At 36.3% G+C, this 27691-nt stretch overlaps 1 protein-coding gene across 1 annotated transcript in view; it reads right to left on the minus strand.

The window, feature by feature from the left end:
* Positions 1–8063: 8063 nt before the first annotated feature.
* LOC135214714 (netrin receptor UNC5A-like) overlaps positions 8064–27691 on the minus strand; it is a 105938-nt gene continuing 86310 nt past the window's right edge. Inside the window, exons 7-15 of the mRNA XM_064249043.1 lie at positions 27239–27388; positions 26373–26846; positions 25066–25298; positions 22549–22818; positions 10429–10600; positions 9938–10083; positions 9596–9815; positions 9298–9460; positions 8064–8492 (exon numbers count right to left, since the gene is read on the minus strand). Of these exons, the coding sequence (XP_064105113.1) occupies positions 8321–8492; positions 9298–9460; positions 9596–9815; positions 9938–10083; positions 10429–10600; positions 22549–22818; positions 25066–25298; positions 26373–26846; positions 27239–27388 (2000 nt within the window). The 3' untranslated portion in view covers positions 8064–8320. The remainder of the gene's footprint in view (positions 8493–9297; positions 9461–9595; positions 9816–9937; positions 10084–10428; positions 10601–22548; positions 22819–25065; positions 25299–26372; positions 26847–27238; positions 27389–27691) is intronic.

Genomic DNA, 27691 nt, shown 5'->3' on the forward strand with positions numbered 1-27691 from the left:
ATATATATATCTATATATATATATATATATATATTATATATATATATATATTTATATTATATATCTATATATATATATAATATATAGATAGATAGATGATGAGATAGATAGATAGATAGATAGATAGATAGATCACAAACAATAAGCTTGCAAATCTGACGACTCAAAATGGAGAACCATCATTCCATCACTCATTGTTTCAACTTGAAGTATTTCCTGTTTTCAACTCCATCCATCCATCCAGCCCAGCCAGGGATTTTGTGTTTACGCAAAACCTTTCAATGAGAACAGCTCTTTTTTTTGTTTTTTTGTTTTTTGTTGGGGTGGGGGGCTTTTCTCGGAATGTACCCACTTGTCTGCGTAATGGGCTCGTTACGTCTAGCTTAACAATACGGGCTACCCTAATGGCTCTCCAGACACTCCCATCCCCCAAATGCATTCTCTCACTCGTCTCTGTAGGGTATTCCCGCTGCCCTTCCATCCTTCCCTTCCTTCCTTCTTTCCTGTTTGCTCCGATCTCCCCTCCCCTCGTCCTCCTCTCTCCCTTCTTTTCCTGGCCCGTATTGACACAATCCATTAGCTTTACTCTTGGCATTCCGCCCAGCCGCTGTTCAAACAACTCTACGCACACTACACGCCAGGTTTAAGTTACAAGGCCCTCTAGCTTGAAGACGACGATACCTAACTTTTTAATTGTTTGTTTTATTTTTTTTTGGCCCCTCGGTCCTCTTAGAACCGCTAACATTATTTTTTTGGGGGAGCAGATAAATTGAACAGCGTTTTCTGAAGGAAATCCTTTGGCCTTTTTGTGTGTTAAGAAGAATTAGCGTGATCTCACAAGGTCTCTTAGAACCACTCGTATATTTTGTTCTTCAGCGTAACTTAAACTGTCTTTTTCTAAGCGAAATCCTTTAGCCGTTTTGTGCGTTTATGATTTAGCGTGATCTTGCGAAAGTCTCTCGTCTTCGTTAGATTGAAAGTTAAGGATATTTATATTGAAATGAGGAGGAAATGTATCGGAAGTTATTTGTAGAGATCTGGTGAGAACATGATAACTCTTAGTTTTGATTTTCGCTTTAAGAACGAAGAAGGTTATGTCTATATTCCCGAGATACGAGTGGCGATCTTCATATAAAATCATAGACAAGAAGAGAGAGAGAGAGAGAGAGAGAGAGAGAGAGAGAGAGAGAGAGAGAGAATACATCAGCGACGAATTCGACAGTCATCTGCAAGGGTTCCAAAATCATGCAAGTCTAGTCAAGCACAATATACCGTGGTATGACGCGGGTCAGGGTTAGGATTGTTTAGGGGGGGGGTATTATGGGGAGGGGGGAGGGAGGGGGGTTGGTTTGCCATATGGTATAATGACTCGTCTATTGGCGGATTACCGCCCGCGGTAAATAAAGATCGTATACAGATCGTATCTCCCCTGGTGACCGACCCCTCTGAATGCAAAGCGAAGTCTATTTACCTGCTGACCCATAATGTATACACGCTCATTATCCTGATATACGATCCCGAGGGTGAATCTCGAACGCTCTCTACTTTCCCTTAACCCTCTCCAGTCCCCCCCCCTTTCTTTCTCCTCCAGGACCAGGACCATCATCCATCCACCCCTCCCCTCTTCCTCGATTCGGTCAGCTTCGCTGCGGGTCAGCGCCTCTTTGGCGCCAACCGTTTTCAACTGCGGTCTGCTTTTTGATGCATTTTCGCGGATTTCAGACTTTTATGTCAAAGTGTTTTTTTTCTTTCCGGTGCCCTGCAAACATTGCCTAAGGTTCTTTGCAGCTTATATATATATATATATATATATATATTATATATATATATATATGTATATATATATATATATATTATATAGTATACAGAGATATATATTTTATCAAAACAATTTCAATCCAAATACGCAGGCATTTGTGAGTCAATCAATGACCTGATTCCCTTTCAACTTCAAAACGGAGAAGAAAAAGACATGCATATAAGGGCTCACTTACTCAAATTTCCTCCCATGTTACGGAGAATTGCTCAATGCATATATCTTCCGGACGGTTTTCCACGGATATAAAACCTCTTAGATGATCCAGAGAAAGGTTTCCTCTTACATGGTCTTGTAAACGGAGATATCTTTCGTGAACAATTTGCATGCTGCGCTTGAAGGAGCTCACGTTACTTGGCTAATTATTAGAAGCCTGCCTTCACGTTCAGCAGGATTCGAAGAGCCTCTAATATACTATAAGATTTGCTCTCTCTCTCTCTCTCTGTCTCTCTCTCTCTCTTCTCTATATATATATATATATATATATATATATATATATATATATATATATATAATATATATATAAAATATACGTATATATACATATACAAATTATATATATATATATTTATATATATACATATATATCATATATATATATATAGTATATATGTATATATGTATATATAAATAGTATATATATATATATGTATATATATGTATACTATGTAATATATATATATATATATAATATGTATATATATATATATATATATGTATATATTTAGTATATATATGTATATATATATATGTATATATATATTATTATAGTATATATATATATAGTATATACTGACCATCTCTACAGTAAAACCAACGATTCTTGACCTTTAGAATATGAACTTGGACTTTTTCTTTTAATTTTATATTAGCGTGAGATATAACTTTTGCATTTTTTAATTCATTGCTTGAAGTCTTGAGAAGATTTTAAGCTTCCTTTGTACGTATAATATTCCCCTGTACACCCCCCCCCCCGCTCCTGCATCTGTAGTTACAACTATAGTTTAGTTACAACTACGTATACCACTCATCACTCTTCAGCATACTTAAAAGCAATGGCCTGTATCCTCTCTATGTATTCCCTACTCTCGGTATCTCCGACCTACCTTCCATCCCTGGTAGTGTCTCCTCCTCCCCTCTCCTCTCCTCCCCCCTTCCCCCTTCCTCTTCTTCCCCTTCAGCATGTGGCACATGTTCCCCAAAGGCCTGACGGTGGGCCAGGGGTGATAATGCGCCTATCGTCGTGGGCCATAACGAGGAGGGTGGCGGTGAAAACACACTTCAGAATTAAGAGCGAAGTCTGGGAGATGGTGATGATGGAAGGGCTTTCCTTTCCCGTAGCTTTTTTGTTTTTATTATTTGGTATTTCCGTAGGTTTTTTAATATTCTTGGGTGTAGATGAGTGCTTTTTTCATCTGGTATTTCATGGTTTTGATATTCGGGGTAAAGGTTGATTTTTTCATCTGATACTTTCATTATTTTAATATTCGTGGGTATAGAGGAGTGCTTGTTATTTTATTTGGTATTTCATGGTTTTGATATTCGGGGTAAAGGTTTGTGTATTTTTTTTAATCTGATATTATGATTTTTTCATCTGATACTTTCATTATTTTAATATTCGTGGGTATAGAGGAGTGCTTGTTATTTCATTTGGTATTTCACGGTTTTGATATTCGGGGTAAAGGCGCGTGTTTCTGATAGTTTTCATTTTCATGAATTTAATATTCGGGGTAAAGGAGAGTTTTTTTTATTTTTATTTCATGATTTTAATATTCGTTGGGTGTAGAGAAGTGTTTTTTTTTATTTGGTATTTTCATGATTTTGATATTCGGGGTAAAGGTTAGTTTTTTTTATTTTATTTTTTCTTTATTTCATGATTTTTATATTCGTTGGGTGTAGAGGGGTGTTTTTTTATTTGTATTTTCATGATTTTGTTATTCATGGTAAAGGTGAGTTTATTTTTTTTTATTTCATGATTTTTATATTCGTTGGGTGTAGAGAGGTGTCTTTTTATTTGGTATTTTCATGATTTTGATATTCGGGGTAAAGGTGTGTTGTGTTTTTTATCTAATACTTTCGTGATTTTAATCTTCGTAGGTAGAGGAGTGGGGTTTTTTTTTTATTTTGGGGTATTTTCATGATTTTATTATTCGGGGTAAAGGCGTGTTTTTGTTATCTTATATTTTCATGATTTTAATGTTCGTGGATGTCAAAGTGTATTTCGTATTTTTTTTTCTTTGTGATTTTAATATTCGTGGGTGTAAAAGTGTGATTTTCACCTATTTTCGTTGTATTAATAGTCGTATGTTTAAAGTTGTTTTCTTATTTGATATTTTCATGATTTTAATACTCGTGGATGTAAAGTTATGTTTTTATATTTTATATATTCATAATATTAATATTCGCAAGTGAAGGTGTTTTTTATAATTCGATAATTTCCTAGTTTTTTTCAGTATTATTGGGTGTAAAGGTGTACTGTGTATATTTCTGGTTTGGGAGGTTTTGCATGATCATTCATCTTCTTGTTATTTGTCGTATTTTATATACATCAGGAGATTTTTCCGTAAATATTCATATATCCATTATATTCATCAGGAGCTTTTGCATCATTATTCCTGGTTTCATTATATTTACTAGGAGATTTTGCCACATTATTCATGTTTCCATTACACACATTTAGGAGACTTGGCATGATTCATCCTTCCATTACTTACATCCTGAGATTTTGCCTCATTATTCATATTTACATTATATACGTTAGGATATTTTTTCGTAATTCATCTTTTCATTCAGAGATTACTCTGAAAAAAAAAAAATCTCTGCTGAAAGCGTCAACGTGTAATGCATACTTACAAATTTTTAAAAACAATCCATAAATAATAAATTGACATTTGTTCTGTAGCACAAAACTGTTGTTAGTTTTAGGAGATTATTCTGAAAAAATATCCCTGCTGACACAATTAGCTTTTAAAATAATCCATGAATAATATATTGACATTTGTTCTGTAGCAGAAACCCTTGTTAGTTTTAGGAGATAATTCTGAAAAAAAAAATTCTGCTGACAATTAGTTGTTAAAATAATCCATAAATAATAGATTGGTATTTGTTCTGTAAGCAGAAAACCTTGTTAGTTTTAAGAGATTATTCTGAAATAAAATCTCTGCTGAGCTGACACAATTAGTTTTTTTAAAATAATCCATGAATAATAAATTGACATTTGTTCTGTAGCAGAAACACTTGTCAGTTTTAGGAGATTAAATTCATATCTTTATTTTTTGGGGGAGAAAGGGATGAAATGAAACACAAAATACATCACAATCGCCGTTTTTTAATCTTTTTTTTTCCGAAGACTTCACATTTCATCTTCCTTCTTCTGCCTGTCTTAAAAGAGCCTCAGTGGAAACTCGGTTCGAGTAGAACTGGAAGCACCAATTTCGGTCTCTCTCTCCATTTCAACACCATTTCTAACATTCCACTTGATAAGAAAAAAAAATAAAAATAAAAAAATCACCTCCAATTTCAGTACACTCATCTTCACAGTGAGAAAGAAAAAATGGTACCTTCCACTTGTAGAAGTTATGATGGAGGATTAAGTGCATGAACAAAAATAGAATAAGTAAAAAAAAAGTTCACTTTTGCATTGAGCATACCAAATAAAAAAAAACACTTAGCTTTTTAATTTCATGCTGGACAACTTCCAACTGATGGAGGAAAAAAACCTGTTTGTCTTAACAGCACGTTGTCTGAAGGATACGACCACAAAGAAAAAAAAATAAAAGAAAAATAAAAAAACTTGGAACATCATCCAACCATAATTTTTCCAAAATAATTCATCGTCTGAGACTCTCAGGAAGACATCCAAAAAAGCTCCACACTAATCTCTTGTTTATATATATAAAATTCATACAAACAACATGAATACCTCTTACAGGGCTGTATCAAATGGGGCTACTTTAGGAAAAATATTAGGTAGGGGAGTGGGGGGGAATTTCGTAGACGAATTTTTTTCTTAGTCATTTTTTCTCATCTCTTCTTCACATCTTGTAAAAACATCTCAGGAGGACCAACTATTCTTTCCTGACACAGTCATCTAATAAGAGGCTTTCCTATACATTCTAAGTCATAAGGCAAAGTTACATGGCCCAGATTAATTAGAAATTCGCATCGTACAAATTCACACTAAACTTTTTAACAGAAGTTAATATCAAAACCAGTAGTATTTTCGAATATTTTACAGTAGTAATTTTGAAATAAAAACATCCAGTTCATCCTGATTTTCGAAGCATGGCGTTAGAGCAAACGTTTGAATATGTAGAGTTATAAGTTATTTTTTTAAAAATCAGGAACGAATGTAGTAAGTTAGTCACCAGGGTCACTTAACTTTGCAATTACTGTTTTTAAAAATCAACCAATCATCCCTTGTTTGAAATGAGGTTCCACTAACGTAGGTAATAATTCTTCCAGGACACCCTCCAATGAACGAACGAATGCACACACACGCACCGAAGATCTCTCTCTCTCTCTCTCTTTTTATTCTCAATGAGGACACGGAACCGAAACATTAGTACCTACCTACAAATACTAATTCCTATCTGTGGATAGAGTGGGATAGAGGCGGACAGAGAGAGAGAGAGAGAGAGAGAGAGAGAGAGAGAGAGAGAGAGAGAGAGAGAGGCTTCTTATTCCTGACATTAGCTCTTAATATCACTTCACTGCAGCTGCTCAGATAAGAAAGGTAAGCTGTATAGAAAAATGGAAAAATAAAAAAAACGAAAAAAAAAATTTGTAACTTCTTCAGTTGCTTTGCTAATGATCGCAACGTCCTAACTTAACTTGATTAAGTCAAGAAGTAAAAAAAGTGGAAGAAGAAGAAGAGTGCTAAGTTTACACACAAATCATAGAAAGTACAAAATAAGAAACTCTGTCTTCTCTCGGTTAAAACAGACACTAGAGACACTATTTCCTTAGCGGTGACATTCATTCACTCACCGACTGTCATTTCCATCATGCAAGGACTAGAAGATAGTACAAGTAACTTGGTTATTCTTATAACAAAAAAACAAAAAAGTTATATATATTTAAAAACAAAATGAGTAGGGCTCCCCAACGCAGAATGTACTAATCCTCTGGGAGAGGGGAGGAGGGTGGGGTGGGTGGTTGGTTGGGTGGGGAAGGGGGAGGTGGGCGGGGGGGGGGGAGGGAATAGGGGGGGCGGGATATTGACCATCAACATACTTACCTGTTAATTTCATAATCTATATAGGACATTTTTTTACTTTTATTTTTCCAACGGGTAGCAGAGGCACTTAGTTGGATTTCAGTCAGTAGCAGCGCTCTACTGCATTCGACCTGCGGGCAAGATCACAAAAAAAAAGTTTATCTAAAAAAAAAAAAAAATCTTTAGACAAAAGGAACTGTAGTTGAAACGTCATTGAGAGATATAAACGGAGCTACAGGTAAACTTGTTAAAGTTATAGTAGTATTATATTCACATGTTGAGAGATGCTGCTTTTAAACAGTACTAATATTTCTACGGTGTCCTTTTTCTCTTTGAAGAGTATTGTAACAAATCGGGCTTTTTTTATTATTATTATTAAGTCTGCTGTGGTCCCTTACACTACTAATATGTCTATATCACAATGTATAAATAAATAAACTATACATCATCTTTCAGTACACAAGACCCACGCTATAAACCACTTCTTTTTTTCTGCAGTTGCGAAGAACTCTATTTACAAAAGCAAAAGAGAAAAAAAACTGCTGGCCAATCAGCATCTTTCACTTCAATGGGCATGCAGCTAGAAGGTAGGGGGAAGGGGGGGGGAGGGAGGGGTTAATTTGTCTTATCATAAACTCATGAGGGAGAGGCCATAGCTATTCAGTAACATACTTCTATACAAACTTGGACGAATTGCTCTGAACACTTTTAAATGTACAGTATAAAGTAACCAACGTGAGTCACTTTCTGCTTCTTGTAAGCAGTCCTTTTCCAGTCTTCTTCAGAGAGAGAAAGTTTGATGAAGGGGGGGTGGTTAAATAGCCCGACCCACCCTTTTTTATACTATGGCACTTCTGCATAAATCAACACAGTGCCAGTATTTGTTCTGTTGCACCAATTCACTCTGTATGTGTTGTAGCTATGCAGCCTTTAATTTTTTCAATTGCACAAGTTTCTATACTAGTTATAAAATCAGTATGTCAATAATGTTTTTATATCTTTTAGAACTGTGTTAATTAAACAATTCAATCGTGTTTCACATTTTTTCACTATTACACAAACAAAGTAAAGTACAGTTACAACACATTCCATTACACTTCTTGGACTGATTCAAGGCAGTTCTTTTAACAACACACTGACAAAACAGTACTTTTGCAAAGAATCACTCTCATACAATAAAAGCTGTCAATAACACCACCGTGCCTTCAACCCGGTCTGTGAACGTGAAAGCGGTACTACATTTCTCAGTTCACAGGAACTCAGATCCTTCAGGATCCAACTGCGGCTCATATCCAGGCCCCCGAGTGAGTTTCCAGAACATGGGCTGCATCTGGACGGCCCATAACCCGCAGAATATTCAGAAGGTCGGTCAGTGCGTTTGGTTCTCTGTGTCTCGCTTCCCATAAGTCAAGGATGTGTTCAGTGGGGCTCGGCTTGCAGGCAAAGTAATTTAAGTACCTGTTGGGATGAAAGAACATGGTTTACTGGGGACCCAAATTGAGACATTAGGCAAGAATCCTTATATGAGATGGAACGTTCACATGTCTTGCTGGAATGATCCTGCTCAACGGGCTAGGGCAAGGTCTATTGGGGACCCTTTGCAAAAATTGACAAAGATAAGGCAAAAATCCGTATATGAGGAAGAACAATCATATGTCTTGCAGGAATGATCCTGCTCAACGGGCTAGGGCAAGGTATATTGGGGACCCTTTTGCAAAAAATTGAGACATATAAGGCAGGAACCATGTATGAGATGGAACGTTCACTCGTCTTGTTGGGATGATAATGCTTAATGGGCTAGGGTTGCTCAGCAAGACTTAATTAAGGCCCCCCTACACTGAACGATTGTCTGAACGACTGTCTGAACGATTTTCGTTATCGACCCGCACACACACTCGCACTATTCATACAGTACGAACGATCTCCGCACCAATTTCAGTCTGAACAAAGATTTCGTTTCGAGGAGACATGGCATTATCTTTTTAGAAGAGGCGCGCGATAGCGTTATATCGGTAGACAAACCCATACATTGAACGATCTGTGTATGACAAACTTAAGAAGTCTCAAGCCAGCAGCAACCTGGTCGTGACAGATTCCTGCTGAGATCGTTCTTCAGACTTCTTCAGACACGAAGCTCCGCCACTTTTGCATTCAGACAAGCCCATACACAGTCGTTCAGACAATAATTCAGTGTACGGGGGCCTTTTAGAGTTGCAATGACTGCATGCCCTTCAAGAACAAACAGAAACAACTGCCCACCCACCTGTCAACATTCAATCTGGCTGCCAGTAACCGCCAGTCGTTGCCTCGGGCATTGGGTGGGTCTAGGCAACGGCACAGCTCTTGCCGCAGTCTCTGAGGTAGCCTGAAAGCTTCTGGTTCGGGAGTCAGGGTAACCAGAGAGGAACATCCACTACTAGAAGTTACTGTAAAGTAAAAAATAAAGTTTGATATTGGAGTTTAGACTGATGTGAAGTTTTAAAAATGTTATAAAGTTATAAAAATGAGTGACTTATGAAAACATTGATGTAAAGAATCTATTTACTTGATATTGTTTTTACCTGTTGAAGTCCTTGGTGCAATGTGAGCTGGGGATGCAGTTACTGGGGCGTAAGGGAAGTCCGAATTGATACGGAGAATCTGCCTGTGTGTTGAAGAACCTTTCTGTTGAGCTAACAGGCGACATGAGAGAGGGGCTGAAGTGCCCTCAGTTCGGCCTAAAGTAAAAGCTGCACTGACGGCTTCATTCGAAGACCCCCATAAGCGTTCGAAAGAGATTTCCTGGAAAAAAAACAAACAATGGAAAGGAACTTTGAACCCATGCACTCAATGCTCAACATGTTTTCCAGCTATACAGAAAACGTATAACAGGCTAAACAGCATTTTGTCAATCTTAAACTTACCTGGTAATGGAAAGGAGGTGGAATTCTCCATCCTGGCCCAAGATCATCTAATGTCAAACATAAGTTTGCACCACAGTCTTGCAGTAACAGTGTCTTTGGTTTGTCCAGTAAGGAAGCCCCACGTCTCCGCTCTTTCTTAATTATACCTTTCCAGGAGGAAAATCAATTCAAGTTAGAGACATTTCACATCATTGACGTAATTTAGAATTATTATTCATTATCACTGAAGGACAGTTAAATGTATTAGGCTTTGACTATCACTGAAGAACAGTTAATTGTATTAGGCTTTGACTATCACTAAAAAACAGTTAATTGTATTAGGCTTTGACTATCTCTGAAGAACAGTTAATTGTATTAGGCTTTGACTATCACTAAAGAACAGTTAAATGTATTAAGGCTTTGACTATCACTAAAGAATAGTTAATTGTATTAGGCTTTGACTATCACTAAAGAACAGTTAATTGTATTAGGCTTAAACACGTCAAACTTACTTGTTAATTCTGCCATAGTGTCCTGGATGATGTGGAGAGTGACAGTCAAGACGCCTGAGTTTGTGGGTGGAGGAGCAGCAGCTACGACCTTCAGTTGCTTGACGGCTGAGTTGGATCCAGCGCTCTCCCCTACCAGAACGAACTGCTGGAGCTCCTCTGTCATCATGTGTACCTACATCAAAGGACAGGATTACAGTTTTGCAATCTTAAGGCAAGTGGAGCGTAAATTTGTTAGGTTAGGTTAGGCCAAAATGTATACGGTTTACACAAGAGTATGAACCTCTCTACTGCCTTGCCTTGAACTAGCCAGAGTTAGTTAGATGATTGGCCTACCTAGTAAGTTTAGTCTTGTTGGTTTGCAGAATGTGAATCTGTTAGGTTAGGTTAAAATGTCTGAATAATTTAAGGTTTACACATGAGTATGAACCCCTCTATTGCCTTGCCTTGAACTAGCCAGAGTTATTTAGAATATTGGCCTACCTATAGTAGATTCACATCCCCTGTGCATCTACGGTCGAGGCCCATCCCTTACGACGCTCTTGATTGGCTGTTGATAAGCCAATGATAGGGCTGGAAACTCTCTCTCTGGAGAGAGAGTTCACATTCTACGTCTCCCAAGGAATACGTCTTTCAGGAAAGGTGAAACATACATTCTGCCTATGTGAACTCTCTCGAGAAACTGAGAATTTCTAGCCGTGTGATTGGTTTATCAACAGCCAATCAGATGCGTCGTAAGGGACTGGCCGAGACCTCAAATGCACGGTTGATGTGAATCTGCTATAGTAAGCTTAGTCTTGTTGGTCAGCAGAATGTGAATGTGTTAGGTTAGGTTAACATTTGTGAATAAACCTTATCCGGATACCTCCGGAATTCTGCTCAGTGGTTTCAAAGAAGCCAATATGTCAGGTAATTTCTGAAGTGCCTTTTCCAATATCTCAAATTACTCAGCAGAGAAACCCATTTATGTTTGCTCGCGCAGATCAACCCAAACATTCAAGAAGATCGTCAGTTCAAAGATTCTAGAAGGAGAATCCAATTGTTGAGGTTTACATGTTCCGAGATGATCAGTTCATCAAACATTTCAAGTAATTTTTTTAGTTTCTCGAGCTCTTTTCACAAAAGCTGAATCAGTAAGAAAGTTTAATTTTTTTGTGTTCTTCGAATATTTCACTCAGTTCGAGACTGAATTACTACTCTTTCATAAGTTATCGAAGGTCAGTTTAGTATCTAATGGTTTAAATATTTCAAGAATCCCATCTTTTCTTCATATTTCCTTTGGAAATTTAAAGTTAATTTTTCTACATTACTTTTCTACATTCAATTATTTTCATTAACTTAATCAACTGATTAAAGAATTTCCTCTGGTAAGTTTAACATAAGGTCTTCAATTATTTTCTTCAAATCAAATACAGTTTGATTCAAACATTTCGTTGTAAATTTAACATGGGGTTATCAACTATGCTCTTCACTTCAATTATTTTCTATAAGTATCTTCATCTGTTACTTCAAGTTATTGTTTATTAACTTGAAAACTAATTTCAAGTCATTATCCCCATTTAGTCTTTTCCAGTTTTAAACTGCTTTTTCAGTTTTCGTTATTGAATTTATTTTTTCAGAAGTCAAAATGTTCAATAAGTACCTGTGTTTGTTACTCCAAGTTATTGTTTTATTAACTTCTATAAGTACCTTTTTCTGTTACCCCAAGTTATCGTTTTAATAATTTCAAGTCATTTTCCCTATTTAGTCATCCCAGTTTTAAACTCCATTTTCCATTTTCGTTAATTTTTTTTCATTAATTTTTTTCAGAGGTCAAAGTATTCTCCAAGTACCTTTTTCTGTCACTCCAAGTTATTGTGTATTAACTTCACTAATTTCAAGTCATTATCCCCATTTAGTCTTTAGAGTTTTAAACTGCTTTTTCAATTTTCTTTAGATTTTTTTTTTTTTCAGAAGTCATCTGCAGAACCCTAAAAAAACTTGCAGCTATGCAATTACTTCTAAAAGTTTTCCTCAGTTATTTTACAGGAGCCATTATTTCAACTGGACCCCAAGATGTGTATATCGTCGAGAAGTCGAATTATTTTTTCAGAAAACTCAAATTTACTGTTTGCTCTCAGATTTCAACTGAAAGAAATGTTCAGGCAGGATGACAGACACAGTTCAAGCATCCAAGAAAGAAACAGAACACTTTTCCAGGGAATTCAATTATTCAAGTCTAAGCTTCCCTGAGGTCAGTTCAAACATTTCAAGAAATATTTTTCATCTGAAACTATTTTGAGAAAGTTGAATTTTTACAGAAGTCGACTTGCAGTTCTCCGAATATTTCTTTCGAATTGGAAATAATTTACTTACTCATTTTAAGGTAAAATCCAAATATTTCTTTCGATTTGAAAATAGTTTACTTGCTCATTAATTACTTGCTCATTGCAAGGTAAAATCAGAATATTTCTTTCGATTTGGAAATTATTTTCACTCATTGTAAGGTAAGGTAAAATCATTAACAAAATTGAATTATGATTAATACACAATCCTTGAAACAATTCCATAATATCAGTATTTCAAATAATAAATCGAAATTCATTTGTCCCCATTATTAACGCCTTCACTAAAGTAATTTTCAAGGTCCAGTTTTTATACATTCCCTCACTCCAGTCATTTCCAGAATTCAATTTTCCTCCTTCAGTTATGTCTAGTTTTCTGCGATTCAATTATTCTATTTTAATTTCTAATTTAGTCTATTATCTCAGTCAATTATGCAGAACTTTATTTAATAGTGCTCTAATTCACGTTTCAACATTTCCAGCAAGTCCATGGGTCTGTATTTTTCAGTTATTTTTACTATAATTCTTGTCGGGATTATGAAGTGCATTCCCCCAAAGTCAAGTTTAAAGTTTAACAATAGTATCTAATGCACAGTTATTTCAAATAAGTAATTTTCATTTCAGTTAAACCGAGGTCTTTCCCGGATGCTGTAGCAGAGCCGAAAGCATCTAAGAGAGAACTCACAGAATCAGTTCAATTTCAGAGTTCACGGAAGTTGTCAGAGCCGGAAGCATCAAACAGAGAACTCACAGAAGTCAGTTCAGAGTTCCAGAGAACTCAGAAGTCAGTTCAGAGTTCCAGAATATTGTAGAAGAAACTTCCCTCCCGAATATTGTAGAGGAAACAGCCAGCCGAAAACGTCTAACAGAAAGCTGATAGAAGTTCAGTTGTGTAACTTCTCGTAGTTTCCCAGTGGTCTTGTGTAGAAGTTCTGTTGTGTAACTTCTAGTAGTTTCCCAGTGGTCTTGTGTAGAAGTTCAGTTGTGTAACTTCTAGTAGTTTCCCATTGGTCTTGTGGACCGACATAATTAAAATTCTCGCAGTTTCTCGTCTTGACTTGTCGATGACTTGTCGAGACTGTTCCAGGACTATTTCAGTTTGCTTTTATATTGTTATTAACTTATGACATTAAACTTGCAGGACAGTTTGCTTTTATATTATTGTTGACTGACATTAAACTTGCAGGCTAATTCAGTTTGCTCTATTTCAATTTGCTTTTATATTGTTGTTGACATTAATAACATTAAGCTTGCGGGACTATTTCAGTTTGCTTTCACTACTGTAAACTTGCAGGACCATTTCAGTTCATTACTGTTATTGTTGTTGCTTTCATTACTGTTATTGTTGTTGACCGAGGACTTCAGTGCTTTCATATACTGCATTGTTTTTGACTGACATTAACTGACATTAAACTTGCAGGACTTCATGCTTTCATATTGTTGTTGACCGAGGACTTCAGTTTGCTTTCTAAGAATGTTATAATATTGTTGTTGATTGACAGATTGACATTAAAGTTCTTGTAGGTTTTGCTTTTGGTCTTGCCAGACAGACAACTTTGCAGGACTATTTCAGTTTGGTTATATCACATTCAGTTTCCATTACATTAGGACAACTTCGAAGACTTTCAATTTCCAATTATGTTACATTAAAGACATTATTGGTCTTGTTGACTACAATTTCTTGTAGATCAACATTCTTGCAGTTTCTATTCTAAAAATTCTTAGTAGTTCAACGCAGTTTGTATTATTGTAGTTCAACATTCTTTGCAGTTTCTATTGTAGTTCAACATCTTTGCAGTTTCTATTCTAAAAATTCTTGTAGTTCAACTTGTAGTTCAAAATGAGTGACATATCTTGAGTTCAACAGTCTTGCATTGCAGTTACTGTATTAAAAGGACTGACAATCTTGTAGTTCAACATTAAAGACATTATAAATTGTCTTGTTTATTAACATCTTGTTTATTTAATTCTGTTTCAATAATAAAGCTTGGCTAAAAACATTTCCCTGCCTCTTAATCTGACTGTCATCTTACGTAACCCATACCTTATAACAGTGTCATACTGAACGTAAAATAACTGTAATTTTTTTTATGAAATATTTTAGATTTCATTAAAGTTTATAAGGACTTATAAGTTGGCTTAGAATCCATCGCCTTATGTAATCTTTTAGATTTCATTAAAGTTTATAAGGAATTATAAGTTGGCTTAGAATCATCGCTATTAAAGTTTATAAGGAATTACAAGTTGGCTTAGAATCCATCGCCTTATGTAATTTTTTTTAATGAAATATTTTAGATTTCATTAAAGTTTATAAGGACTTATAAGTTGGCTTAGAATCCATCGCCTTATCTGTGCTGCTGCCATGACTAGACAAAGGGGTGTGGTCCGAGCGGAAAATCTTATATACAAGTGAAGATAAAAACAGAATACAGGTGGTTCACCTTGAATCGTACATTTTATTAGACAGAAACAGTCATAGGTTTCAAGTGAAAGTTTTAAGTCTTATGTTTATATAGAAACAGGCAAAACTAAAACTAATCCGATGAAAACAATTTGAAACCTACATGTTTAATAGAAACAGGCAAAACTAACCAATCCGATTAAAATTTAAACCTATAAAACTAAAACTTGAAACCAATATACTTATAAGAAACATATATATGTTTATAAGATAGAAACAGTCAAAACTAAAACTTGAAACATATATGTTTAATAGAAACAGGCAAAACTAACCAATCCGATGAAAATTGAAACCTATATGCTTATAAGAAACATATATGTTTATAAGACAGAAATAGTCAAAACTAAAACTAATCCGATGAAAATGAAAGGTATCAGTGTATGAAACTATAGACAAGTAGTGTAAAATATTAATAAATGAAGACAATGTAGTGAAGTGATATAAAAGTGGGACAATTGTAGAGAAGTGTCATTATAAACTAGAAATGTCAATAAATGTAGGATGATTGTAAGGTAAATGTTAATAAATGTCAATAGTGTGGTAAATATCAATAAATTGGTTACATAAGGAGTGACACATAGGTGAGACAATGTAGAGAAGTGGTGTAAATATATAAACTAGAGGAAACTTAAAATTTTTTTTTAAAGGGGATAAGAAGGGAAAAAGTTAGTAGTCACAGTGGTAGAAGACGGAGATAAATGAAAGAATAGTGAAGACTACTGACTTAACTTGTGGTAGAAGACGGAAATAAATGAAAGAATAATGACGACTACTGGCTTAACTTGTGGTAGAAGCCGCAAATAAATAAAGGAAAATGACAACTAACTCACAAGAAGACGCAAATAAATAAAGGAAAATGACAACTAACTAAGCCGAGTCGAGATGTACTTAAGCCAGGAAGGTAAATGATTTACGTGAATTCAGTCTGTACTCGCCCACAATCTTCCCAGAAAACCACAAGAAAGCAAGAACTTTTGGAAAGATTTTCGGATGCATATAACAACCATTGAGGGCCTCAGTCACACACAGTAAAACTAGAAAGGTCTTCACCGAAGAGGATACTGTTAGGAAACGCCTAGAAATGGACGTACAGGAACAGACAGAGCTTAGGAAAATCAGGATAGCGCGAAGACAAAGAGGCTAAAGGCATTGTTCTTCTACGAAGCGCAAAAGAGAAGCTGAGAACATGCAAGAGTGGAAAAAGTTGAATTAATGACTTTTATTAATGTAATGAGCTACAGAGCATAAAAACAGTCGTTAAACGGATAACTTATACTCTGTGAAATATACTGAACAGGTACAATAGACCGCTGCTGGTCAAACTGATAAAAAGATTCGTACAAAAATATGAAAAAGCAGGTTAGAAAGGAGTAGAAAAAATCTCAAAAGTTAAATATATCAAACGATGGTTGCTAATAAACAGCTAAATGAGGCATGAAATAATAGGCAATAAGAGTAGTTGCAGTATGCAGCGTGACGTGAGGAAAGGAATATAGAGGCAAGAGAGACAGAGGTTCAGTTAAGACATACAAAGCAGTAATTGAAGGGAAGAAGAGAGATAAAGATTCTACTGGGAACAAGCCAGTAAAAGGATAGAAAGGAGGAGGAAGTGGTAAAGAAGAGAGTATGAAGAAGGGCAAAGTATATAAAAGACAAAAAAAAACATCAAATACGAAAAGATAAGATTTAAGATCGAGTAAAGCAATAGTTTTTAAACTCTGCTAACTGAAAAAACTTTGATGTTTACTTTCCCCTAATAGAGTTCTTAAACAATGCAAACAAGTTTGCTAACTGAAAAAAAACCTTAAATGTTTACTTTCCCCCAAACGAGTTCTTAAACAATGCAAACAAGTTCTAAGTGCAACACAGTCTTCTGCCTTGTTACTTTTCCCACACTTGGGCGTTCGAGTTTTCTATCCCATTTACTTGGCAAATAACGTTCGTCACTTTGTATTCCGATGTTTCTTCCTAGATACGGTGAACATCAGCTGATGTAATGTTTCATAGATCTAGTCTTACATTTTAACGTTCAAACTTTGTTGGGTTCAATTCTACCTTGTACCAGAACTTCATATCATAGCCTCATGCCTTTAATTAATTACCTGACAGTCTCTTCATCATCATCATCATCATCAAAGACACTCGCTAACATAATCTGGGGTCAATTCTTTTCCCTACCATCAGCAAAAAAAGTTTTAATTCCTCTTTTCTCTCCTAGGTTTGTTTTTTGTATATTGTAGCAATTCAGTGTTACTAAATTCCTTCGAGTAAAGTGACAGTTCTATCTCTCGCTCTACAGACTCGATCGGGGTGTCATTCTGTACAAGTCCCTGCCATCGTGTTCTTCAGGTGTTCAGTACCTTGTCCTTTGGACCATTTGAAAATTAATGGTTCCTCAATACGAGTTCGAACTAGTCCTCATTATTAGCCATCTCTGAATTTGGATCAGTGCTCTCTATTTGTTCTCTCCTGGTTACTCTTGTGTCTTACATTTTAGGTTACCGAGATATTCTGGACCTTCGTAAGAATTTATCGATTACATGCCATATCTGCCGCTTAAAATCACAGTACTCGTGGTACTCTTAGCCAGAAAAAACCGAATGGATCAAGCCTGCTTCATTTGTCCGGTTAAAAACATGGACGCAATTCGCCTGTCACTGTCTAAGTAAATTCACTTTCCAGCTCCATAATAGCCATTTGGTCTACGTTCTATCCACAGTTGTCAACCCTCGCCATCACCTCTAAACTTCCTATGCTATTCCCACTTTGATTTATCTCTGCTTCTCTTTAATAAAAACTTATAAGCTTCGTCGTCTTTCGTTCCAATCGCCTGCCGTGAGCGGACGTATCTGAAAGCGAGCTCTGTGACGCGGCTACTTACAAAACATTATCGAAAGTCAAGGCGGTGATTGAAACGAATCAGGAAGAAGTCTTAGGGTTTATAGGAGAATTAAAATAAGCCAAAGTGAGGATAATATGGAAGGCGTAGTGACATTGGCAAAGGGGTAAAACTGAAGACGAACAGCTGTCAAATGAATACGAGGGACACCAGGTGAATCTGCCCAAATCAGCGACAGGCGACCTTTGACGTTCTCAAGCCTCTCGATGATGGAGCTAGACCCGAGGATATTTGTAGCCGTTAGCACCACGCCCACTGCGACAGATATGCGAATACGTCATGCAATACGGTTAACTTCTCTGGAAGATTCGAATAAATCCTTCATTCTTTTGGAATTCTACGCGTGGAGGGAACCTACTGGACGTGAGGAAAAAAACAAATAGAAAAAGCAACTTACCAAAACTCAGAAGCAACTAGTTATACAGATGAATCAAAGCTCGAAATGAAGAAACGCTTTAATTATCATATCTTCTGGACCAATCGGAGAAGTTACTGAACAGATGGAGAACGTGATTTCAGAGGTCTACGAAATCCCAATCGAGTTTATGAAGCAGGAGATGTAGAAAGCCACTAACTCGCGTAATTTTAGAAGAAATAAATGCTACAATCTGCAAATCACAAGTTTGTGGAAAAAAAAGAAAGCGTTCAATTTACTGAAAATGAAAAAAGGTTTGGACTCTTAACGTAGATGGTAGCAAATATCCCATTCGATAATGATGATGGAGAGATTATCAGAATCAATTAGAAGTCCTTTGACCAGAAGGTGTGATAGAAGATGAAAATGTCCCAATGAAAAGAAACGTAGGGACCGAAGACTAGATGAATGAAATAACACATCATACGATATTTACCAAAAGGAAGAGAGAAACGTGAGAATTCGAGGTGATAATCATATGTAGTACAATGTCAGTGTTTCAATGAAACACTGACATTTCTACAAAAAATCATTTTTGGACTACATGACGATAAACGATGGTAAAACAAGATATTGAAGACTTTTCCTACGGCAATATAACCAGCTAGAGCGTGACCACAGTAGGAGCATTCATGATTTTGGATCAATGAAGCCAAAATGAACAAAATATAAATATATATATATATATATATATATATATATATATATATATATATATATATATATATATATATTATATATATATTTACGTGTGTGTGTGTGTGTGTGTGTGCAATGTTTAAAAGCAGTTATTACAAAAGAAAACTATTTATTAAATGAATTATCAAGCATTACTGAATTTCAAATGGTGACCGAATGATGGCTAAAAAGGCGACCATAATTAAAAAAGAAAAGTGAAAAATAAAAAATAAAATCATGGACGATAGTCTGGAATTTAAATTTTTTATTTATTAACCTATTTTATTTATTTATTTACATGTTTACTACCTTGTTGCGTACGTTACTCGTTTATCTAATATATTTATTTATTATTTATTTATTTATTTAAAGATTTATTTATTGAAAGCCTGGAATTTAAATGTTTCATTTATTTATTTATTCATATGTTTACCACTAATCCATAGATTTATTTATTATTTATTTATCTATAGATTTATTAATTGACAGTCTGGAACTTTAATTTTTCATTTATCTATTTATTCATATGTTTATCACCTGGTTAGGTGCTTTACTCGCTTATCTATATCTATATACCTATTTATAATAATCTACATATTATCTATTTATTTATTTATAGATTTATCTATTGAAAGTCTGGAATTTTAATTTATCATTTATTTATCTATTCATGTTTATAACCTGGTTAGGTACTTAGCTCGCTTAGCTATACACCTATTTATGTATTGTTTATCCATTTATTTTTTATCCATTTTATTTAGTTCTCAAATGTCACAGAGATTCATGGACGATATTGATTTATTTTTATCTATTTAATAACCTATTTTTTTTAATTAATTTATTTACAAGTTTACTACCTGGTTAGGTAGCTACTTTACTCGTTTATCTATAGATTTATTTATTATTTACTCATTTAAAGATTTATTTATTGAAAGTCTGGAAGTGTAATTTATCATTTATTTATCTACTCATATGCTTACCACCTGGTTAGGTACTTTGCTCACTTATTTATATATCTATTTACATATTGTTTATTCATTTATTTATTTATCCATTTTATTTAGTTCTCAAATGTCACAGAGCTCGTTTTCAGATATGTCCCCTCACGGCAATAAGCTCCATCGTGGTCATCGTCTATATGGTATATTACTGTGGGATCGCCTTTCGTTAAAATATAAATAAATAAGAAATACAAATAATAATACTTTCCCCTTACTAAAACTCTACCGGGTTGCGTCAGTCTACGTAACACAAACTTTCGTACATCTCTAAGTTTGAATTAAGAGACGTTTGAATTATTTTAAAGTTAACTTATAACGCTGCTTCTACTGGCACTGTATATGAACGAGCCGCTTATCCTTTATAAATATTAAATATATATTATATTATATTATATATCTAAATTTCATTATAATCTTTAACAATAACCTCCTTATGTCAATAAACAGACTAGACAAAATCGCAGACGTGGCTTTTATTATATTACCATTGTATTTACAACGATCTTTAATTATTTCTTTAAAATATATATAGATATATATAGTATATATAGAGAGAGAGAGAGAGAGAGAGAGAGAGAGAGAGAGAGAGAGAGAGAGAGAGAGACGCGTTCGTAAGGCGGTTCTATGAAAAAAATATTTGCAAGAATAACAAAATCATTTCTTTGCAACAGATAAAAAATTACTATATAAAAAGAATATTAAATCCCCTCCAAATGAGTTGGTATTACTTTCCCTTAAAATAATCTCCTTACAAACATACACCTGGTCTTTTAATTATTTTAACTCGTTTGCGGGGCGGGGTTGGGGGGTGGGCTTACGAAACTTCTAATGCACCCGAATCTATTTATATCCACTGAAGCCAGCCTAAATCCAAGTAAATCTTCCACCGATCTACCCAAATTCAGCCATAATCCCCCACAAATATTCTACCAAGTTGTTATTTTATATATTCAGATATTCATACTTCGGTAATAACCTACGTTTGTATTTACTGATGCAATATATACTAGTATGTACTTTATATTGACACAAGCATATGAAGTTATTTTAGCGTTTTGAATAAGGAAGTCACGTGACCTTATCTCGACCAATCAGCTAAGTTCACATGATATAAGATTGATTGAAAAATTAAAGCGTTCAAGAATTGTGCTAAAAATGTATGATAGAGGTGACTACGAAGTGGATTGTGAAAATGATTACATCCTTCATAGGATATGTACGGAAAATTGTCAAAAAGTGTCAGAAAGTGTCAAAAGCAGGTTGAGACACAAACAAGCGTTTCAGTACTTCAATATCCTAATGATTTATTCGACATTACGTGAGCTTTGAACTGATTGAAATGGGAACATAAGATTTAGCCCAAAAGCCAAACGCTGTTACCTATGAGGTCATTCAATGCTGAAAGGGAAAATTAGAGTGAAAATGTTTTAAGAGTGTATAACCTCGCAGCTGCTGCACTGTACAACACTTCAGGAGAGGCTGGGAAGATAGATGGCATATAAGAACATGAACGGAGGTACAGTAAAGGGTTGCAGCTAGGGGCCGAAGGGATGCTGCAAAGAACTTTGAGTAATGCCTAACTCCCCTAAGGAGGGGATGAATTGAAAGTGTTGTTCTAATATGACCCTTGTACCACGAAATCAAATGAATGACGAGATTTTTGAATTGCGGAAGACTGTGGACAGAGAATTATACGAGAACTCAGGAGAGAAGAAGGAGAAGAAGAAGAAGTAGAAGAAGATGATGATTAGGAGTTAAATGCAAAGCACTTCGACCTGTTCAGAAGTAAGGTAACCCTACCTAATTTAAGCTAGCCTTTTGCTGGCACGGGCTCATGCTCAGAAGAGATAACTCAAGAAACTAAAGCTAAATGGATTAAAAAGAAGAAGAAGAAGAAGAATAGGAGGAGGGGGAGGAGGACGACGACTTGAATATAAAGCAAATATGGTAACTCTACCTAATTTCAGGATAAAAAAGAAGAAGAGGAGGAAGAGGAGGAGGAGGAGGAGTTAAATACAAAGCACTTCGACCTGTTCAGAAGTAAGGTAACCCTACCTAATTTCAGCCAACCCTGTGCTGGCACGGGCTCTTGCTCTACAGCAGCCCGGAAGTGGTCACTCAAGATTCTAAAGCTAAATGGATTAAAAAGAAGAAAAAGAACACGTAGAAGAAGAAGAAGAAGAAGAAGGCTAAAAAGAAGAGTCAATGCGACCAGGGTAGCTCAAGAAACTAGAAATAACAGATTAAGAAGAAGAAGAAGAAAAAGAAGAAGAAGAAGAAGGAGAGTCAATGCGACCACAACACCCAAATCCTCCTACGTCAGGACAAAACCCCCGAAAACTTACCTGCGCCCCGTCGAGTTGCGTGAAGATGGGCGTGTCTATCCTCTCCTCTCCGAGGGTAATGAGCCGGTACCACGGCTCCTCGCTGCTGCTGGAGGAGGAGGACAGGGAATTCGTGTGATGTGGCGGCGACGAGGAGGGCGTCGATGTGGCGAACATGTGCAGCTGCCAGGTAGCGTGCTGCAAGGAAGCGCAGTGGTCGAAGGACAGGACAGCGGGCTTCAGCAGGGACACGTTCGAGGGGCCGCAGGTCACCACGGGACTCAGCAGCGTCTGAGGGAGAGAGAGAGAGGGTGGTAAGAGGAGGAGGAGGAGGAGGAGGAGAATTCTTCAAGTCATCGATTTGACGTCTGTCGTGACAATAATATTATTGGGTAACGAATAGAATTTTACTGATATTATTGGTAACAAGCATCTGATAATAATAATAATAAAATAATAATAATAATCAATAATAATAATAATAATAATCTAATAATAATAATAATAATAATAAGATAATAATAATCAAGCTGCATAACAAGTATTTAACAGCCGCAATAATAATAATAATAATAATAACTAATAATAATAATAATAATAATAATAATAATAATAATAATAATAATAATAATAATAATAATAATAATAATAATATTGGAAGGAGGCCTTCTCTGAGGGCAGTAGCATTGAATACAATAGCTGTTTCAACGGCATTTAATTTATATAGAATCTTCTCAATTCTTCTTATTATCTTTTTCTCGTCAGCATGTAGCTGGTGTATAAGTTTCCTAAGGACATGTAAAGATTTATAAAAATCATATGCACACAAATATTTGGAAGATGAAAAGGCTATAAGGAAAATAATCAGCCACAAGTTCTCATTAATAATAACTTTTCAAACCGTATGGTCGAACGCCAAACGAGGGACTCCATAAATAAATGGCACCAAGAAAGAACGACCGTAACTAACGAACCAAAGTGGAGCTATAAAAATATTTTATAAAAATCATATGCACCACAAATATTTGGAAGATGAAAAGGCTATAAGGAAAATAATCAGTGAAAATAAAAATGTCTCCCCACTACAGAAAGTGATAATTTATTACAAAAACATGAAAACCAGCCAGCTGCTTCTTAGAAACAACCCGGCGCCCCCAGAAACGTCTTTGAAGAGAAGGAGTGTCATCTACGAATTCACATGCTCGGTGGATGGATGCACCATTCTTATCGGGATGACCACTACCAGACTCTCCAAGCGTCTCTCGTATCATCTTCAAGAAGGGGCCATTTTCATTCACTACAGGGAAAAACATAACAGGAGACCAGAAAGAGCTGAGCTTATAAAGAACATAGAAATTATTGACCATGCACCGGACCGGAAACGCCTACGTTATCTTGAAGCATTACACATATTAGAGAAAAAAACCGACTATCAACACGGTAAAAGAAACAGAGTTTCTTCCCACCATCATAAAAAGAAATGGCGCAAGAAACCAACCGACTACGTATACCGCCACGAGAGAGAGAGGAGAGATCGAGGGGAGAGAGAGAGAGAGAGAGAGAGAGAGAGAGAGAGAGAGAGAGAGAGAGAGAAAGAGAGAGAGAGGAGCAGGCAGAGAGAGAAAGAGAGAGCGTGAGAAGGAGCGAACGAGAGAGAGAGAGAGAGAGAGAGAGAGAGAGAGAGAGAGAGAGAGAGAGAGGAACTTGCAGAAAGAGAAAGAGAGAGAGCAAGAGAGAGAGAAAGAGCGGAAGAAGTAGAGAGAGAAAGCGGGAGAGAACGAGCGGAAGATATATCAACTGTATCAGGACTGCCGCCCAGGAGGTGGGTACCCCAACCAACACCCAACCGACGCTAATAACCCCGTCCAAACTACGTAGGTCTGAACGCCTCAGGGGGAGATTTCGATACCATCCAACGACCAATTAAAATCCGTTCCCACCGACCGCCCACCGATTGTACACGACCTTGCATGCTATAAATACTTGTAAAACGTATCTTAATTCACTGTACTGTAAACTCTCATAGATGACTGCCTGTGCGCTGTCGACACGTTAGAGGAATAAACCTAAGACAAATGAAAATCTTTACATGTCCTTAGGAAACTTAATACACCAGCTACATGCTGACGAGAAAAAGATAATAAGAAGAATTGAGAAGATTCTATATAAATTAAATGCCGTTGAAAACAGCTATTGTATTCAATAATAATAATAAATTACTAGTAGTTGTCCTTAGTAATTGATTTGAAAACAAAAACGAAAGCACAGGCGATATTATATTATTATTTTCATTAATAATAATAATACTAATAATAATAATAATAATAAACAACTACTAGTAGTTGTCCTTAGTAATTTACTTGAAGACAGAAATGAAAATAGACAATATTAATCATATTATTACTTTCATTGAAATATCTTCGAAACTCCTACGGCATTAAAGCCGTTCACTTTAAGAGACAGAAGGAACCCCTACGTCCCCCCCGCCCCCGCCCCCCGTCAGGAGAGCCCGAAGAAGAAGAAGAAGAAGTAGCTTACCTGTCTATCCGTCAGGCGGGGTGCGTGGTGAGGGTGGGGGGTGACAGTGACGTAAACGGGTTGCCGGGCCTCCGGCGGCAATGCCCCGGCGGGTATGGTGAGCACCACTCCATACTCGGACACGACCAGCCGCCCGCCGGAGGCAGTCATCACGCCCCAGGCCGTTCCGTCTCCTGTAGGGACGCCCGACGGGATCTGCTGCTGGCCGTCGCGGGTGGCGTCTGAACAGGTAGCTGAAGTGGGCATGAATCGCGAATCATATAGTACTTATCGTCAGAGGTCAAAATTCGGTCATAAATGGTTGCCTAAAATTTTTCATTTCGTTTTTAACTTGAACTCTTAACTTCCTATAGATCTCGTTTGATTTATCATGCGATCCTCTGCCTCTATTTTTAGAGATTAAAATTGTCTTTTGATAACAATCAGTAAACAGACTTAAATTATCTTTTTAATTTGTTTGATGTTAAACTCCTAAAGCAACTTTTTAACTTGAACCCTTATTAACTTCATCTTAACTTCCTATAGATCTCATTTGATTTATCATGCGAGCCTCTGTCTCTTTTTAGGGATTAAATTCTCTTTTGAAAACAATCAATAAACAGATTAAAATTCTCTTTTGAAAACAATCAATAAACAGATTAAAATTCCCTTTCGAAAGCAACCAATGAACAGGTTAAAATTCTCCTTTGAAAACAATCAATAAATAGATTAAAATTCTCTTTTGGAAACAGTCAATAAACATATCAAAATTATCTTTTGAAAACAATCAATAAACAGATTAAAATTATCTTTTGAAAACAGTCAATGAACGAATTAAAATTCTCTTTTGAAAACAATCAATAAACAGATTAAAATTCTCTTATGAAAACAGTCAATAAACGGATTGAAATTCTCTTTTGAAAACAATCAATAAACAGATTAAAATTCTCTTTTGAAAACAATCAATAAACATAAAATTACCTCTTGACAACAATCCATAAATAGATTAAAATTCTCTTTAGAAAACAATCAATAAACAAACACTTTTGCAACTATCAAAAAAACTCACGATCATAATTAAAATTGATATATTGCGTCATTTCTTTACATGCACAAATTCAAAGCAATTAGCTGTATACCACTAAAGGCACATGAGAATCTAGTATATTTTCCTGGTCACGGGGGTATATTATTGGGCTCCCTTACCCCTCCCCCCATTCCCCCCTTCCAAAAGAAATGCCCAAGCATTGCACACTTACTGGACGACTCATCCTTACCCCTTTACCCCTCCCCCTTCCAAAAGAAATGTCAAAGGATTGCCCACTTACTGGACGACTCATCCAAGGACAAGGAAGCGCACGAGTTGCTCTTCTGTCTGCTGTCCAGCGAAGACCCAGGAAACTCGACAAGTCCTCGGCTCCCAACGCTCCCGTCCAGCGTAGGGGGCGTGACCGTCCGCGACAGCTTCGAGTGCACGCCATCCGAGGGCGTCGGGGAATCCTGCGAGTGAGGTCCCCAGACGTGAGGCACGTCGTAGTGATGCTCCGAGGACGAGGTGACGCTACCCGAAGCGCCACCTCCGCTGGCGGGGGAGGAGTAATGCTCCTCGTGAATGGAATCCACGAGAGCCATGTTCGACTTGTGGCCGCTCGACACCGACGTCGGGTCGCTGTAAGGGTGGTCGTAGCACAGGGGGTGCGTGGCAGTGATGGGTAAGGGCGCCATGCCCACGTTCTGGGTCAGGTCAGGCACTATTCCGTTCAGCTTCTTGGTCGTGTCGCGGTAGAAGGGCTTCGGGTAGTCTGGGAAAAGAGAGAATTGCGTTATTACATCACGCATGTATTGTGGTCAATATACAGGTTTCAATACTGAATCAATTTGAGTTCATACAATTAACAATGAGTAATTGAATTGAAAGAACTCAAATGCACAAAGAATGAGTTGAGAAATGAGTAAAAAAACTGTACAATTCAAAAGTTCAATAATAGAAATCTTGGTCAATATACAGGTTTCAATACTGAATTAATTTGAGTTCATACAATTAACAATGAGTAACTGAATTGTAAGCACTCAAATGCACAAAGAATGGGTTGAAAAATGCATAAGAAACTGTACAATTCAAAAGCTCAATAATCCTTCTAACTAATAGAAATCTTGGGTACTGCAAAGTAGGAAATCTCGAGTCTCCACAAACCTGACGCTGCAATTTCGTACATAGGACCACCCTGCCTCTCTTTCCTGCTGAACTTCCTGAAGATAATCACAAGCAGGAAGAGTACAAGGGGCACCAGTATAGCCAACACCACTATCAGGGTGATATCCTGCTGTACAGCTGCTGATGTTGCTGAGAATGATACGTAAAAGGAGAGGTGTCAGTTGTTATAACAGAATAACAACATTCAGTTTTTGTTTAGATAAACAACTACATGAAAAGCCTACTTATAATGATGGTCTAAAATTGTTATGAAGGTTGACTGACGATACCTAAAATGAGGGTCTATAAGTCTAGAATCATGGTCGATATTTGCTATAAAGTTTGCCTGAATATGTCTATCATAATGGTCTGAAAGTGCTATAAACCTCGTAGGAAAATGTCTAACATGATGGTCTAAAACTGCTGTACATTTTGCCTGAAAATGCCTGAAAT

The sequence above is a fragment of the Macrobrachium nipponense genome, chromosome 46, assembly GCF_015104395.2.
Source record: "Macrobrachium nipponense isolate FS-2020 chromosome 46, ASM1510439v2, whole genome shotgun sequence".
In the NCBI taxonomy this organism is placed as follows: domain Eukaryota; kingdom Metazoa; phylum Arthropoda; class Malacostraca; order Decapoda; family Palaemonidae; genus Macrobrachium; species Macrobrachium nipponense.